The 16,614-nt window shown below is 38.8% G+C and overlaps 1 protein-coding gene across 3 annotated transcripts in view; it reads left to right on the forward strand.

Annotated features, from left to right (window-relative positions):
• Positions 1-16,614, forward strand: part of TRPM3 (transient receptor potential cation channel subfamily M member 3) — a 305,116-nt gene that overhangs the window by 226,398 nt on the left and 62,104 nt on the right. For 2 of the 3 annotated variants that reach the window (XM_048503482.1, XM_048503483.1), the window contains exons 11-17: positions 87-221; positions 2,675-2,725; positions 8,086-8,121; positions 8,284-8,424; positions 12,082-12,111; positions 14,538-14,827; positions 15,982-16,210. In XM_048503482.1, the coding sequence (XP_048359439.1) occupies positions 87-221; positions 2,675-2,725; positions 8,086-8,121; positions 8,284-8,424; positions 12,082-12,111; positions 14,538-14,827; positions 15,982-16,210 (912 nt within the window). The remainder of the gene's footprint in view (positions 1-86; positions 222-2,674; positions 2,726-8,085; positions 8,122-8,283; positions 8,425-12,081; positions 12,112-14,537; positions 14,828-15,981; positions 16,211-16,614) is intronic. The other variant, XM_048503484.1, reaches the window with a different exon arrangement.

The raw sequence follows: 16,614 nt of genomic DNA on the forward strand, positions 1-16,614 counted from the left end.
CCATATTCTTACTGTGCTTAAGCTAGGTAAGCATCCAGATACCTGCTGATGCTACGGAAAACTTGATTGGATTATTTTCTTTACAGGTGGGGTCCCTTGAACAAGCAATGCTCGATGCCTTGGTGCTGGACAGAGTGGATTTTGTGAAATTGCTCATAGAGAATGGAGTAAGCATGCACCGTTTTCTCACCATCTCCAGACTAGAAGAATTGTACAATACGGTAGGGCTAAGCTAATCAAATTTTCTATCTGTTCATTTGTTTCACACTCACACAGAGTTAAAATGGTGCATATAAAATCATCCAACAAGCTATTAATAAATGAGAATTGCTTTTTAAATATATATATGTATATTATATATATGGGTTTCTTTTGGCTAATGCCATTAATTTCAGTCTTTTAAAAATTCAGTTGTAATAGCTACTATTATTCTTAAGAACAAAAAGGAATCTTGTGGTGCTATACTAAACTTACTGTGGTATGAGCTTAAATAAATTCTTAGACTGAATTCTATGTTTCTGTTTTTGTCAACACTTATCCAGCCCTCATGACTTTTTATCTGTGTGAGGCCCCTGACCCCCAATAGTGCCATTTCTGAATAAGATAGTTGAAAGAGTAGCAGTCAAACGGCTTTATCCATTCTTGAGGGATTAATCAGTTGTTGACCAATTTCTGTATGGCTTCCAGCCTTGTCATAGAATGGAGATGGTGATGGACACCCTCACAGATTATCTCTTTCGACAGCTGGATTGAGGCGGGTCAGCTATGCTATTATTGCTTGACCTATCAGCAATGTTTCACATGATCGATCTTGATTTGTTGACCCACTGCCTCTTTCACACTGGAGTTCATGGGACTGCCCTGCAATGGCTGATATCATTTCTCCAAGGTCAGGGGCAGAGGGTATCACTAGGGGAGAAGATTTTAATCTGTCACCTCCTAGTATTGGGGGGGTACCTCAGGGGACAATCCTCTCCCCAATGCTCTTTATTATCTATATGTGACCCTGGGTTGTCACATTATCTATATGTGGTCTGGGTTGTCATCAGTAACCAGAACACCCAGCCAGGTACTATTCTGGATACCTTAGCTGCATGCATGGGAACTGTGGGGAGATGGCTAAAGCAGAGCCAACTGAAACTGAATGAAAGATGGAGGTCCTGTGGCTGGGTCAGCAAAGAAAAATCAATTGAACCAACGGCCGCTCTTAATGGAGTGGAACTAGTTCCATCTGCCTCCATCAGGAGCTTGGGGATACCTCCCTTTCTTTGAAGGCCCAAGTCATCAAGGTGACCAGGATTCCTCCACCTTCACCATGCTTGGCAATTTATGCCCTATCTGTCTTGCCCTGACTTAGCCATAGTGATCCATGTAGTGGTCACCTCCACACTGTAACTAGGTCTATACAGGGCTGCCCTTGAGCTTGCTCCAGAAGTTGCAGCCAATCCAAAATGCAGCTGCATGGATCCTTACAACATCCCTCTTTTAGTCGCATTGGCCCCACATTGAATTCCAGATCAAATTAAAAATGGTGATGCTTGCTTTTAAAGCCCTAAATGTTCCGGGACCCTCATATTAATGGGACTGTCTCACCCAACCTACCTCTCAGAAAGCAGAAAATCTCTGTTGATTCCTGCCCCAAAATCTATCCAGCTGTCCTTGACCAAGGCCAGAGCTTTTTCAACACTGGCCCCCACCGGGTAGAACACTCTTGCTAAGGAAACCTGAGCTTTAAAAGATCTTGCCCAGTTCCAGAGGGCCTGCAAGACAGAGATATTCAGCCAGGCTTATCTTTGAGGATAGTGATGGTCTTGTTAAAATGGAAACTGCAGCTGCTGGACTGAGCTCTGGACCTCCCTCCTGCTTTCTCTTCTCAGTACCTCCTGCAACCAACTCACCCCCAACCCCACCCCAACCACCATTCCAGGCTGTCTATGTGCTTTTTTGATTCCCTGATCTGTTGATCAGATTTTTTAAAATTTTACAGGGAGGAAATTAGTAAGTCAATATCAGGGAGGAAATTAGTAAGTCAACATCATTTTTAGACCTGTTTTGGGAATCATTTTGAAATAGTTTTATAGCTTGGGCTGGTATTTTCTAAATCAGTTGTATTTTATTGTTTTATCTTTTGAAGTAAATTGCCTTGAACCTTGACTTGGCAGGGGAAGGAAGGGATATAAATATGATTAATTAATTTGATTAATTAATAAGACAGAGGAGGAAGATAAATAGACAAGCCATTGTCACTTTGAGATTTCTTTTCATAATGATGCAAACATTTTTACAAAAAAGCCTCACCTATTCATAAAATTATCAAATTGCTATGTAAATCACTTCTTTGGATCATTACTTCTGTGAAGAGTTTGGAGTGGTATTTATGCTCATTGAAGTAATCCAAATTAAATATGTCTGATATTTTGAATGTACCCTCAAAATTCACTGTGGCAAAAGACAATGAACATTGTGGTACTTCCTAAAGGAAAAACTATATTGATGGAGATTTTGCAAAAAAAAAAATGATTAAAAGGTTAAGTTCATGTTTTCATTAGTTTTTAGACTTTTAAGGAGCCACATATAAAGGCAGCTGAGCACTTTGATGCATTGCACTTTGTTTCCATCAATGTCTGCTAAACAGATCAAAATGGTTTGATTCTCTGTTGTTAATCATTTTCAGAGACATGGACCATCCAATACATTGTATCATCTTGTCAGAGATGTCAAAAAGGTAAGACTCCAACAGATGGACAGTAGCTTGAAGGTAATGCCATGGTTGCTTCTTGTCATTAGAGATAGTTCCTGTTTTGCATGAGCTTTCAGTGAGAGCCCTTCCTGTCTTTCAGTCATTCTAATTGTGCAGTGTGTGTTTGTATGGGCTTAACTTTCTGTGTATATTGCAATTAACTAATTACTCGGCTGCTCTCTCAGTGGTTTTTAAATGCTTTGGATACCTTGCTTTTGATAGCTGGAATTATAGATTTCTTTTCATGCCTTGTGGATTTATACTGTTAGCTATGTTTTTTTTCTTTATGCCCACCACTGTTTCAATGCTAGTTACCATGTTGTAGTCCAATGCTGGACCCTGCAGATATCTAATTGTGCTGAATCTTGAATCACTGCAGTATTTTCAGTTTCATTTTGTGCTACATGCTATGGAACCTCTCCTCTCCATTTATAATAAAAGAATTCCATTTAAGAAGAATTCAGTTACTCTGAGCCATTATCAGAACTTGAAATGGGAAACAATGGAACTTTATAAATACCCAATAGATGAAAAACTGAAAGTTAAAAAAAACTGTTAAGAAGAAATATTGTACAGGATTTTTATGAACTTAAGAAAGCAAGTGAGGCCCAGCTGGATCAGATCAATGGCCCATCTAGCCCAGCATTTTTTTCACATGTTCATGGAAGACCAACATGTCAGGCATTGAAAGAAAAGTCCTGCCCTTGTTGCCATTGCCATCCAGTAGGGTTACTGCCTTTGAACATTATTCCAGAAGCTATCATTGTTAAAAGCTATTTATGCACTGATCTTCTGTGAATTTGTCTATTCCTCTATTAAAGCCATCTTAAATTAGTGGTAACAGCCATACCTTGTGGCAGTGTATTCAACTATTTTCATGTTCAGTGAAGCAGTTCTTCATGTGTGTTCTGAAACCACGACTAATGAGCTTCACTGGCTGCTCCAAGTTGTTGTTTTTTGTGGTGATTTGCACATTACACAATATATGCATTGGGTCTGGACCCATACTCTTTGCAATGGTCAGACATGCTAAATGGGTTGAGTTATGTAAAAAAAAAACCACACACACATACACACGGCTATTTTATGTCATGAAAATAGCATATGGAAGAAGAAGGATGAAGCCTCTTCTCCACGTGTGCCACGGTTCTGGTCTAAATCAGGCAATTCCCCTGGGAATTGAAAGAACCTGTGATCCACATTTGAGGATTATACAGGGCAAAACCACTGCACCCAACCTGTGTACACTATAATTATGGATGTTTGCCTTGTCATTTATTAAGTAATCAAAATTAACTAGAGTTGTGGACTATCAGGTAGACAACCTTATGTTTCTGTACCAATTTAGTTGTTCACATGCAGAAATTCCTTATATGTATGGTAGTGTTCAAATTAAAGTCAGATATTATTACTGAAGGCATTCTGCTATTCTTTTCTTTGTGAGCTGCAAACAACAGGTTTTGCATCAAAAATGTATAGTTTTGTGCCATTCACTGTTTTGGACTCCTCCTATACTTCTTATGAAAAAACACTAAACACCTAATGAGACGGTTGAAGTGAGCTGGGTTGCACTCATGCATTTTCCCATCTAAGAAATGTTTTCGTAACAAATAAAGTAGCTTTTGGGAAAATATGCAAAAACCTGGAAGCTTTATGAGTCTTTCTGTTTTTCCTACCCAAGAAGCCAAGTAAGCCCTGGCTTGAGTCACTGAGCGATGAATACAAAGAAGCTGAAAGCAAGATCCCATTGAGTTTAATCAGAAATCTATTCTATTACGAGATACTTTTTCATTTTATAAATGATGAGAAAGGCTTGAGCAGTAGACTGCTTACTGTTGAACTGCTTACTGTGATCCCATATTGGAGCAGAGGCATTCCTTCCTCTTCAGTCAATCAATCAGGGAGCCTGACAAAGATTTAAATGAAATAGCATTCTAGAAAATAGCCCCTTAATGGAATCTATCATTATTTTGACAGTCAAATGGTTCCCTGTTCATGGCAGAGACAGATGAGTGTTCTGAAGCAGGTCATCCAGTTCAGATGCATTGCAAAGCCTGGCAGCAACACTTTCAATTTTACCTCTAATCCCTTGGCATCTATAATAAATCAGGTTTAAAATGTGCCATGTTAAGATATTACCCATACAACAATCTACATTTGCTTGCTTTTAGTGAAGAACAGTTTAAATATTTATTTGTCACTGCCTGACAGGGAGAGCGGTATACAAATCTCGTAAATAAATAAAATGAATATGCGGACTACAGGGTAATTTAAGCCTGTATGCCTTCAAGGTGTTTGCAAATATCAAATATTACCAATAAAATAAACAATGATGCATGCTATTTGTGAATGAAACATAACACCATTGTTGAACTCAGCAAATCTCCACATTTTTACCCTGAAAAAGCCTATTTATATGACTATAATTTATTCTGTATATCTCATTGGATCTTTCACTTAACTACAATGCCCCGATCTTATTCTCTCACTCACACAATCTCTAGCATCAGTTCCATATGAGCAGTACCAAATGCTGGCCTCACATAATGCAAGTGATCTTGCCACTGCTTTTTAAAAAGGGGATGATGCACACTCCTGCCCTGAGAAAGAGCCCAGCTTTCAGAGAAGTAGTAATAGAGGACCTTAAAAGGTTCATGAGGTATTGCTGCATAGGAAAGAAGGGGCAGCCAAACTTTTCCAGCACTTGACATTTCATTTTTATTTTAGAGGGCTCCTTGAGTGCTCCCATGTGGCCCTTCAAATCTGACTATATCACTTCTATGATGTATGATGTTCTAATTAGTTTGGGGACAAGTGTAGCATGTTACTTATTAGACCACCTCAGTTTGCTTAATAATGGAAGGTCTGTGATATGTGAATATCAGCCTCCTCCCATCAGAATGGAAATCATATTTGACCTAGCATGATTACTCTCTCCAGGGTTTAATGATATACTCAAACTAACAATGGGGAAAGAATTGGGAATTTGTGGATAAACAGTGCCACCTAATGTCCATTACATTAACATTTTCAGTTTTTAATTTATGTCTTTTATAGATATCCTTAGCAGGTAGATATTTTTCTGTTTGCTTAGTTGAGTAGTCTCCCTTTGTGAGTTATGTACACATTAAAAATTTAGCACCCTCAGTGTTTGTCATGATATATAAAAAGGAGAGTAAAAGTTCACTAAAGGGTCATTTCAAGTTAGCAGAAGTTTGCAAAACCCAAAGGCCAGAAACAGTCAGTCTAGGGGCAAAGGAGCAGTTAACCTTTAACATGATTGGTTAGTTCAACTGTAACTCTAGACCAATGAGAGGCTGATGCTGGGGCGAGGAAAAGTATCCAGTTGGATGTATGTAATGTATATGCTATGCTAAGTTGAGATAGAGTTTGAGTTCAGTGTGTGTTGAACTTTGTTCTTGCTAAAGAGTTCTGTGTAGTCTTATAGTCTTATATAGCATAGACTTGTGTAACCTTGCAACTGCTAAAGTAAAACCTTCCTATGGAAAGAACATCTTGCATGGAGAGTATTCTTTTCCAACTGTGGTAGAAGGTTGCAGTGAGTGCAAGAAGACTATAAATCTTCTCATCTTACCAGAGTGACTCTGCTTTAAACTCTGCTGATAGTGTTGACTCCTCAGTTTCCATAATTTTACTCCCCAGTCATAAACATGCTTATTCAAAAAATAATCTGGTTTCAGTGGAAGCTGTTTCCAGGTAAGTATGCTTAGGATTGCAAACCTTAAAGGAGGTGGTTGAAAAAATTGTTGTTTAAAACAATCATTTTTTAAAATTCTAGTCCAAACTATGTATGCTACCTTGAGTTTCATGGAAAAAGAGCAACATAAAACATTATAGGTTAATAAACAGATATGATTGAGCAGATCATAGTGATATCACAAATACAGACTTTCATTGTTTTATCTACTGTTTCTGGAATTGTCTTACATGCCCTGTAGCCTGAAAAGAAGATAGATGGATGATTTACAGTTTACATTACACACTTAAGTATGAATTCCTGAGTATAGCATACATGAGCCTACAACTGAATGCAAACTGAATGCATGTGTAAAATATGGCAAGCATCTCTTTAAAATATTTGGAATCTGGAGACTGATCTATTCATTATCATTTATTTCTGGTATTTTAACTAGGAATGTGTGCCAAGTCTTGCTCCATTCCTGTTTAACAAGAAACTCCCGTACTATATTTTTAGCTACCCAAGCATGATACCAAATATAAAATAAAAACCAGTTTGATAGTTTCCTTAAACAAGTCTAATTCATCGTAAGTTCTAAGCAGGTACTGCAATGCATATTAGTGGCATTTTAGTATTTTCCAGGCATCTACAGTTCTATCCATTAACATTGTAATATCGCCAATGTATCATACATTATTAAGAGGCATATAAAGGAAATCCAGCAAGAACCACAAGTTTTCTCTACTTTAGAGGGAAGGATGTTGTTTATTTTTTAAACAATCCTTTCTTATACCAATAAAATTTTGAATCAACATGGTGAGATACCAGAAGGTACTCATGAGATAAATTCTGTGTTTGGTCCAGTTAGTGCTGTCATACTTGCATGCTATGTAGTATAGTAACAAAATAGTCCACTTTGGCCCCTTCCGCACATGCAGAATAACGCACTTTCAATCCACTTCCACAATTGTTTGCAAGTGAATTTGACTATTCCGCACATGTTGGCCTCTAAACCTCAGACAAAAAATGGGCTAAGTCACAGAAACATGCATTGCCCATCATCATTTCTTGAATTTATAACTTTTCTAGGCATATGACTACACAGCAGAGAAAATCAATTACCAGATGCTTTACCAAATGGCACATTTTGAAAGTTTTTTTTTCACTTCTGGTTGTATGAATACCTGGGAATGAGGGCTGTCTTTGCAAGGGCTAAAGGGAACAGCTATGATTTGGGGGAAATAGGCGGAAGCATTGTAGATCCTGATTCTGCTAACTGCTAAGGATTCTAGTTGCATTTAGGGGAGAGAAAAAACCCTAAAATAATATGAGTAAAGTATCCAGAATGTATATGCATTCATCATATCTCAGAATCAGTTCAAAATGGTATAACAGAGACAGACAGAGACATATATTCAGCATTGTGGGACGAAAGCACGGGAAATATTCCTCAAAGATGATAACCCAGCAAGAATGTTTGGAAAATGCTTTACCTTCATGCTTTTTTTGTTTTGTTTTGTTCTGCAGTGGTGTTTCCTGTTTTTCTTTTCAGAAGAGCCTGAGTCCTATATTCTGAAATTTATTATCTTCTGTTACTGCTACCTTTTACTGCATCTTCTTATTTAATTTATGTCTTCTTTCCAAGCGTGAATATCCAGGTTTCGGGTGGATCTATTTTAAGGTGAATTAATTAACCAGCATAATAATACTACCTTTTGTTTTCTTAACTTCTTTATTTAATTTTTTTTAAGTCTCATAGTTATACAAAAATCTGTGGAGTAGGCAAAATAATCAGCTTTTATCCTATTCATGTTTGTTTGTTTTTCTTCCAATGAAATTATAGGGAAATCTACCTCCAGATTATAGGATAAGTCTGATTGATATTGGCCTGGTGATTGAGTACCTGATGGGAGGAGCTTATCGCTGTAATTATACTAGGAAACGCTTCCGAACCCTCTATCACAACTTGTTTGGCCCCAAGAGAGTAAGAATTTTTCTTTTAAAAAAGGAATCAAAATTAATATTACAAATGTATCAGAAGACTAAGAAAAAAGAAAGTGTGCATGTGGTATTATACACAGTAATCTAATAAATGACTATTATAATAGCTGTTCTTGCCAATAGCAAATGACATAATAGCAAACACGAAAAAATGCTTATAATAATCCAACAATCAGAAAATGTTTTATGCAATATATAATAAACCTGATAATGGTATTAGACAATGTTATAATCTAAATTCAAATAGATGTATATAAAATCACTGATAATTACCATTATAAATTTCTAACACTGATTATCACATATTAAACAATGAATACACATATTATTATCTATTCATAATATAATTAAATGTTTTATATGTGTTCTTCCCCCTAGACCTCTGTTCAATATTTAGCAAAAAGTAAGGATTATTAATTGTACATACATATTTACAACATTTCAACAACCTCTTTCTCAACTTGTCATTTTTTAAGAATAGCATAGATAATATAATTATCTTGGAATTCATTGATTGGTTTCTTATTCACAAAATTAGTTAATTTTGCCATTACTGCATATTTAGCTAGTTTGCTTTCCCAGTCCTCTCAGCTTTGACATTCTTCTGCTTTCCATTTTGTTGTGAATATAATTCTAGCCACTGTTATCATATATTGAAACAGTTCTTCTAAGATTTTTGAAATGTTGCTTGGCATAATGCCTAATAACATATTCTTCACATCCATAGCAAATTTGATTTTTACACTTTTCTGAACTTCTGCTTATATTTCTTTTTAATTTTTTTACATTTCCACAACATATGGTAAAAGGGGAGCTTTGTTGCAACTTCTGGAGCAGTCGCTGGAGCAGTTGCGCAGGGCCGGGGGGCGTGTGTCCAGGCCTCGGCGACATGCCGGACAGCCAGAGACACGACGGGTCAGCCAGGCGACGGCGCTCTGCAGCGCCGTCGTCCCGGCTGTTTCTGGGACCGTTCATGCGAACAGTCCCAGGGGGGTTGGGTCGGCGTGGACTGTGCCGACCCAACCCCCATTGACACCGTGCGGAAACGGCCTCTGTGTGTGTGTGTGTGTGTGTGTGTGTGTGTGTGTGTGTGTGTGTGTGTGTGTGTGTGTGTGTTGATGGGGGGAGGGGGCTTTTTGCTACAAGCTTGTACAAGCTTCATGCCCAAAAAGTTCTCTTAATTTTTAAGAAGTATTGTGAGGAAAAATTCTTTGAACTCAGAGAAAGCAGCTAGCTAGTTGCGGGGCGGGGCCTCTCCTTTGTACAGCTCTAAGCAAATGTAATTAGGCAGTCTTCTATCTCTGAGGAATCTGTTTTTTCTCTGAGCTGTTGAAGGAGTGGGGAAAGTGCCCATTGTTTAAATTGAGAGAGAGAGGTCTGGGCTGGCTCTTGTTTTTACAACCAAAGACCTATGTTAAAGTTGGATTTTACAATATTTTTTAACAACTCTGGAAAGGTTGGGGGGTGCATTTTTGTTTAATGGCATGGTTTAAATGGGAATTTTTACTTCCCATCTCTACCTTTCTTTTTTAACCATTCCTTTTTAAAAAGGAATTTGTTTTCTCCTGCCTGTCTGCAGGAGAAACATTTGTGAGTGCTGGATTTTTACTTTATTTTTTAACGATTCTGGATGAAAGGTGTGGGGCTTTAGGGAGAGCACCTCTCTAGGCTGCGTGAGGTAAGCTGTGCTGGGGATTTTTGGAAAAGTTTGTAGTGTGTGTGTGTGTGTGTGTGTGTGTGTGTGTGTGTGTGTGTGTGTGTGTGTGTGTTGGAAGGACAGGGACATTCTGGCAGTCATGTGCTCTTCTTGGTGTGTGTGTGTGTGTGTGTGTGTGTGTGTGTGTGTGTGTGTGTGTGTGTGTGTGTGTGTGTGTGTGTGTGTGTGTGTGTGTGTTGGAAGGACAGGGACATTCTGGCAGTCATGTGCTCTTCTTGGTGTGTGTGTGTGTGTGTGTGTGTGTGTTGGAAGGACAGGGACATTCTGGCAGTCATGTGCTCTTCTTGAAGGGGGCTGCATGCCAGGCTCCTGCCTGGATATGGGAGAAGACAGGAAGGCTGAGGAATGCTGTCTAGAGAGGACTGATTTGAACTCTACTGTTCAGGAATGGGGTGAGGAGAAGGAAATAGATTCCTGGTGGTGGAGAAATATGGAGAAAGAATAAACATCATTTTGCATGTTTTTTAGCTCTGTGATTCTTGCTAAGTGCCTATACTGGCTGTTAAGCTTTTACTAGCTGTGTGAATACACATTTTCGTGCTTACTGCTGGGGATCGTGGGGAACAAGTCTCCCAAGGGAATTAGAGGGTTGTGTTTGCTTCCTTTGGTTTTTCAAAAGCTCCCAGCCATGCAACCTTTTTGGGGTGGGAAAGCCAAACCTCTGCTCATACAACCAGTGGGGAGAGGGAAGCATTCCAAACAGTCGCTGGCTGGCCTGATAACATTCAAACACTGGGCACAGCCCCAAATCAGCTCCACCAAACTACAATTTATACTATTTTGCAACACGTGACCCCAAATCATGCCACGTGTATCCCCAACACAAGCACCGCCTAACATGGACACAGACCTATAGCTCGCCTAACAACAGCATAGCAACTCATACACACACCCTGAACAGGAAGGCCTTCCTAACCCCCAGGAAGGCCTGCCTACCGACCAGTCAGAGCACACCACACCCTGAACAGGAAGGACCGCCTAACCGACCAATCAGGGTGTGCCACAGCAATAAAACCACGCCCTAAAAACTGTCAAATTGTGTGAAGAGAATAGCTATGTCCTTACACTACTCACACATATCCCAATTACAGCCACATATACATACTTCCTAAGAAAGAGCTGGCCATGTAGTATGAAAAGCTAAGCATGAGATCCAGAGATCCAGCTCCACCAGTATAAAATTATGAGAAATGTTGATGATATTCATGGATGACCTAAATTCATATAATGCAATTTTTGAACCACATTTCTTACAGCATTAGCTTTTCTGCAAAAGTGAATCAATATTGATATAATGTCATAAAACCATTGTATAAAAACTCGCAAGCAATTTAAAAAAGGTTCTGGAGAGGGGAGACTAGTGGCTTATGATCCATGCAAGAGTTGTGGTTCCAAATTTCCCCCAAAAATCTTCTTATTTTCCCCTAACTCTAAAAATGATTATTGAAGTGCCTGTTCTTTTTAATTTCTGAGAACACTGTTGGATTCAGCCTAGCAGCCTGTATTGTACAACCACAATCCAGCATTACAATGCAAATTCTTTCTTATAAAAGTAGGTGGTTTAGGGATTTCTGTCAGCTCCCCTTCCCATAAACCTCCCTGCCCTGCACCCCTCGTTATCTAATCTAACATCAAAACACACCTATATCAGGAGGAAGACTATCCTTTAGATCCAATAAAATAGCTAACTATATCTTACTTGATGCACTATTACAGTTCAGCATAAATTAACAAAGCCTTGAGATATTCCAATATAAATACTAGACTCCTATAAGCAGAACAGTGTATAATAAACTTAGAAATGGAAGTAACTTCCAGTGTATATAGACTTATAGATATGGAAGGAACTATACTGTTGCTGTTAATCTCTCTACTTTAATGAATACATTATAAAACATTGTTCTTTTCTCTTTCTGTCTACAGCCCAAAGCCCTGAAACTCCTGGGAATGGAGGTAACTGGCATGTAATCAATTTTGATGACTTTTTACTTTTCATGATCAGAGGCAAGCTTATGCATTATCATAGCAGATGGCAACTGATGATGTAGTTACTAAATTAATGTGATTTTACAAAAGAAAACAGAGTTACTCATGACGGATAAGGTGAATCATTGTAAGGAAGAAACTGACTGACAGTATTGACTGATAGTACTGTGCAATTGCTGAGGGTAATAGGAACATTGTGTGGAGGAGGAACTGTGGCTCAGTGGTAGAGCATCTGCTTGGCATGCAGAAGGTTCCAAGTTCAATCCCCAGCTTTTTCAGTTGAAAGGATCTCTGTCTGAGACCCCAGAATGACACTGCCAGTCTGAGTAAACAATACTGACCACGATGGTTCAGTATAAGGCTGCTTCATGTATTCATTATATACATGAAGACAGTATCTTAGGGGCAGTTCATAGCTAGGTAAAAATACTTTCACAAGCTCTCCTTTCCAGTAGCCTGTGGGAGATGCAGTCTGCTCTTCTACCCACACGTAGACTCACAAGGCATGACTACTTTTCAAAGCTGTTAAAAAATCAAAAATTCAGCCTGATGTCTACACAGTCCTTGAAGACTTGCAACCCAAACCATCTGCAATTCCAGTTTCCCCTTCTGATATTATGACTATAACCATAATCTGCCTAGTTCTCAAGCAAAATATTTCCAAGTATTTGCAACTTGCATCAAGGATTGTGAACATGGTCAGCTTAACAGAATGCATCTGCACAAGGAAATTAGAGATATTGTAGATAACCCTTTTTCAACATGGTATGCAAAAGAAATACAGGCAAACCTTTCAGCTTCTTCCACAAGGAAGCCAGAAAGAGATTACAGAATAGGAACTCTGATAACCTGTTTTGGATCAGAATGAAGTTAAAGAATATATATATAGAGAGAGAGAGAGCAGAGAAACAGTGACAACAGTAGGATCACATGACACATGCCAAGAGAGAGAGAGAAGAGGAAAATGTGAGAGACAGAGAGCATGCAAATGGTAGTCTTTTTAATAAAACACACTACGGGCACTTTTGCACATGCAGAATAATGCACTTTCAATCCACTTCCAATGCACTTTGCTGCTGGTTTTACTGTGCGAAATAGCAAAATCCATTTGCAAACCATTGTGAAAGTGGATTGAAAGTGCATTATTCTGCATGTGCAAAAGTGCCCTACAAATGCTTTTTAACAAATTGATTTTTCAATAAATTTAATGAATCATTTATGATTAGAAGGAACAGACCAGTATATATAGTGGCTTTCCCAAGAATATTATTTAGTACATATCAGTGGTTCCCAAACTTTTGAGGTCACTGCCCTCTTGGTTACTCATAATGAATGACAAAGAAACAAAAACACACATATCAGCAACGGTTTTGCAAAACCTGGAATACTGGTTTGACTAGAGCTCTGGTACCATATTTACTACAAATTTCAATCGTTTCCACCAGTTTTGAGCCCTATACCAAGGCAGAAACTTGGGGTGCCATTTGTCAGCATATTGCCATATCTTGGTAATTAATAATTAAATGAATAATTAACTCAAAGGAGCCCAGCTCCAGTGACCCCCCTGCTATCCCCTTGCATCTTAGCATCCTCTAGGTCAGGGGTCTGCAACCTGTGGCTCTCCAGATGTTCATGGACTACAAATCCCATCAGCCAATTGGCCATGCTGGTAGGGGCTGATGGGAATTGTAGTCCATGAACATCTGAAGAGCCACAGGTTGCAGACCCCTGCTCTAAGTAATCCCACCTTCTAGTGGATGGTACCACCCATTTTGGGAATCAATAGTATAATACTATTAATGCTGCAGAGAACAAGTTAAAAAAATGTCCAGTTTTTTCCTTCATGCCATTTTCTTAGTCTAAATCATCCCCTCCAAAAGCTGCTAAATTATCCTCCCCCCCACCCCCAACTGGCTTCCTGGAGAAGCATTTATAGATTTCATAAAGAAACTTGTATGTTTCCCTGTGAAGCAAATAAATGCTAAGGATTCATTTAGCTTAGGATAAATTTAGCATCCCATTGTCTAGGCCTTCCTTCCAGACTTGCATCTCTCCAATCCAGCTGCTTTAAGAAAAATAAAAGATCTGATCCAGCAAACATTTGTTTTGTCCCTAATTTTGTGTATAAGGTTTGTGGGAGGATGGGCCAAGGCTATGTATAGACATTCTTGTGTAAAAATACAAATATTAGATGAGTAATGTATTCAGGCAAACTAAAAAAAGCAAGCTGATAGGAAATATTTTTATCACGTGCTGCTGTAGCAAGGAAGCTATTTTCAAAAATAAGGAAGACAGACTATATATAATGTAAATAAATAAAATAAAAATACAACCTTAAGTGATTGACATTGCTTTGTTCTGTTGTTTGCCCCCCCCCCCCCCACATTTAACAGGATGATGTTCCCGTACGAAGGGGAAGGAAGACAACTAAAAAACGAGAGGAGGAAGTAGATATTGACTTGGATGACCCTGAGATTAACCATTTCCCATTCCCTTTCCATGAGTTGATGGTATGGGCTGTTCTTATGAAGAGGCAGAAAATGGCCCTCTTCTTTTGGCAACATGGAGAGGAAGCAATGGCTAAGGCTTTAGTAGCCTGCAAGCTCTGCAAAGCTATGGCCCATGAAGCATCAGAAAATGATATGGTAGATGATATATCTCAAGAACTGAACCACAACTCCAGGTTGAGTATTTAGTTTATTATTTATTCCCATTAAAATTTATTAAAATTATATCACTCTCACTGAATTTTGTACTGTTACAAAAACCATACCAGGAAGTCTTACTATGCTCCCAAGTTTTTAGACCTTGTCTTTGCACTCCTGACCAACTTTTGTCTAGTAATTACAAAGTGGATACCAACAATACTTGTCTGTGTACCTTTGCTGTTAGGTCTTATTGTGCAGAAGGCATTCTTGGTTGTCTTCAAAGGTTATAACAGTCTATATGAGGGAAATGACAGTGTCTCAGATATGTAGAATCCAGGCTAAGGCTTTAATGATCAAAATCAACACCTTTAATGACATCTGTAAGGTAATGGGTAGTCAGTGCAGATACTACATAATTCATATAATGCACACTCAGCAACTCAAACCCATTAAGAAGAAGGCTGTTGCATGTTGTACCATCTAGGGCTGCCCACTATAACATATCATAGCAGTAAAACCTGGTTGTTAGGAAGATATGGATGCTGGTTTCTAGATATTCCTTTAGTGGATGGAAAGCCTTCTGAAAAAATGGAGGAAGTGCATAAACTCCTGGGTATACTTCCTGCTGCTGGAATTTTAGATGTACTTATGGTCACTAGGAAGCCAGGGAAGGCCAAACATCATCTACTATGAGTATAATTAACACAGAAGCATCCATAGCCAGGCAAACACACATACACGCCCTGAATAATATCTGCCCGTTGTCATTACCTACATCCTAAGTTGTAACAACCTCAAGACTTTTGTTTGCTATCAATCCCTTAGGAATATCTCTAGGTAAACTTTAAATAAATACCAAGTGCACAGAACTTCAAGTTGAATGAAAAGGGCATAGTGAAAATTTCTCTTAGAAATCTGTTTTTGTAGAGATTCATAAGAAACAAGTAAACATTCAGGTAAGTGGCAAAGAGAAGAAAGGAAATTAGATGAAGCTTCAGGTTCTTAGGAAGTATGAATTAAGAAACTGAGCTAGGTATCAAATCTAGAACATCAAACATTTCAAATAAGCATCAGCATCTCAGTTAAACCTACTGAAGAGTGACAAATCCCTTGCAACAGAAGCTGTTACCTATAGTTCACATTCCATGGAACAGATTGCACAAACTAACAAAAACGCCCTGTGTTGCAGGGACTTTGGCCAGCTGGCAGTGGAGCTGTTGGACCAATCCTACAAGCAGGATGAGCAGCTGGCAATGAAACTGCTGACCTATGAGCTGAAGAACTGGAGCAATGCCACATGCCTACAACTCGCGGTGGCAGCAAAGCACCGAGATTTCATTGCCCACACTTGTAGTCAAATGCTGCTCACAGACATGTGGATGGGCAGGCTTCGTATGCGTAAAAATTCAAGCCTAAAGGTCAGGACTGCTTTAAAATCTAATATCTTGAAATTCAGGGAAAAGTTGCACAGAATTCTCCACAGATGGTTTATTAATATAAAGCATTGATGGTGCCTTATTCTATTTCGGGGGGTGGGGGGATCTGGTTTAAATTTTAAAGGGAATGCCATTATGAGGCAAGATAGACAATGCAGTAAGAGCACCTTGCCCATTCTAGAGATGCTGAGGATGCCAGGGCTTTAGGAAGTTCCATGTGGCCAGTTGTTGCTCATGATATCCTCCACTGGCCCCATTATGGCTGCACCAACCCCTAGTTGATCATTTTGAAAACTATATGCACAGAGTCAGATGCCTAGCTGGCCTAGAGCATGTGCATTTTGAAACGAAATTAGCAAGTGGCATAACCATAACCTGTTAATTGT

Source organism: Sphaerodactylus townsendi, linkage group LG07 (assembly GCF_021028975.2).
Source record: "Sphaerodactylus townsendi isolate TG3544 linkage group LG07, MPM_Stown_v2.3, whole genome shotgun sequence".
Taxonomy (NCBI): Eukaryota; Metazoa; Chordata; class Lepidosauria; order Squamata; family Sphaerodactylidae; genus Sphaerodactylus; species Sphaerodactylus townsendi.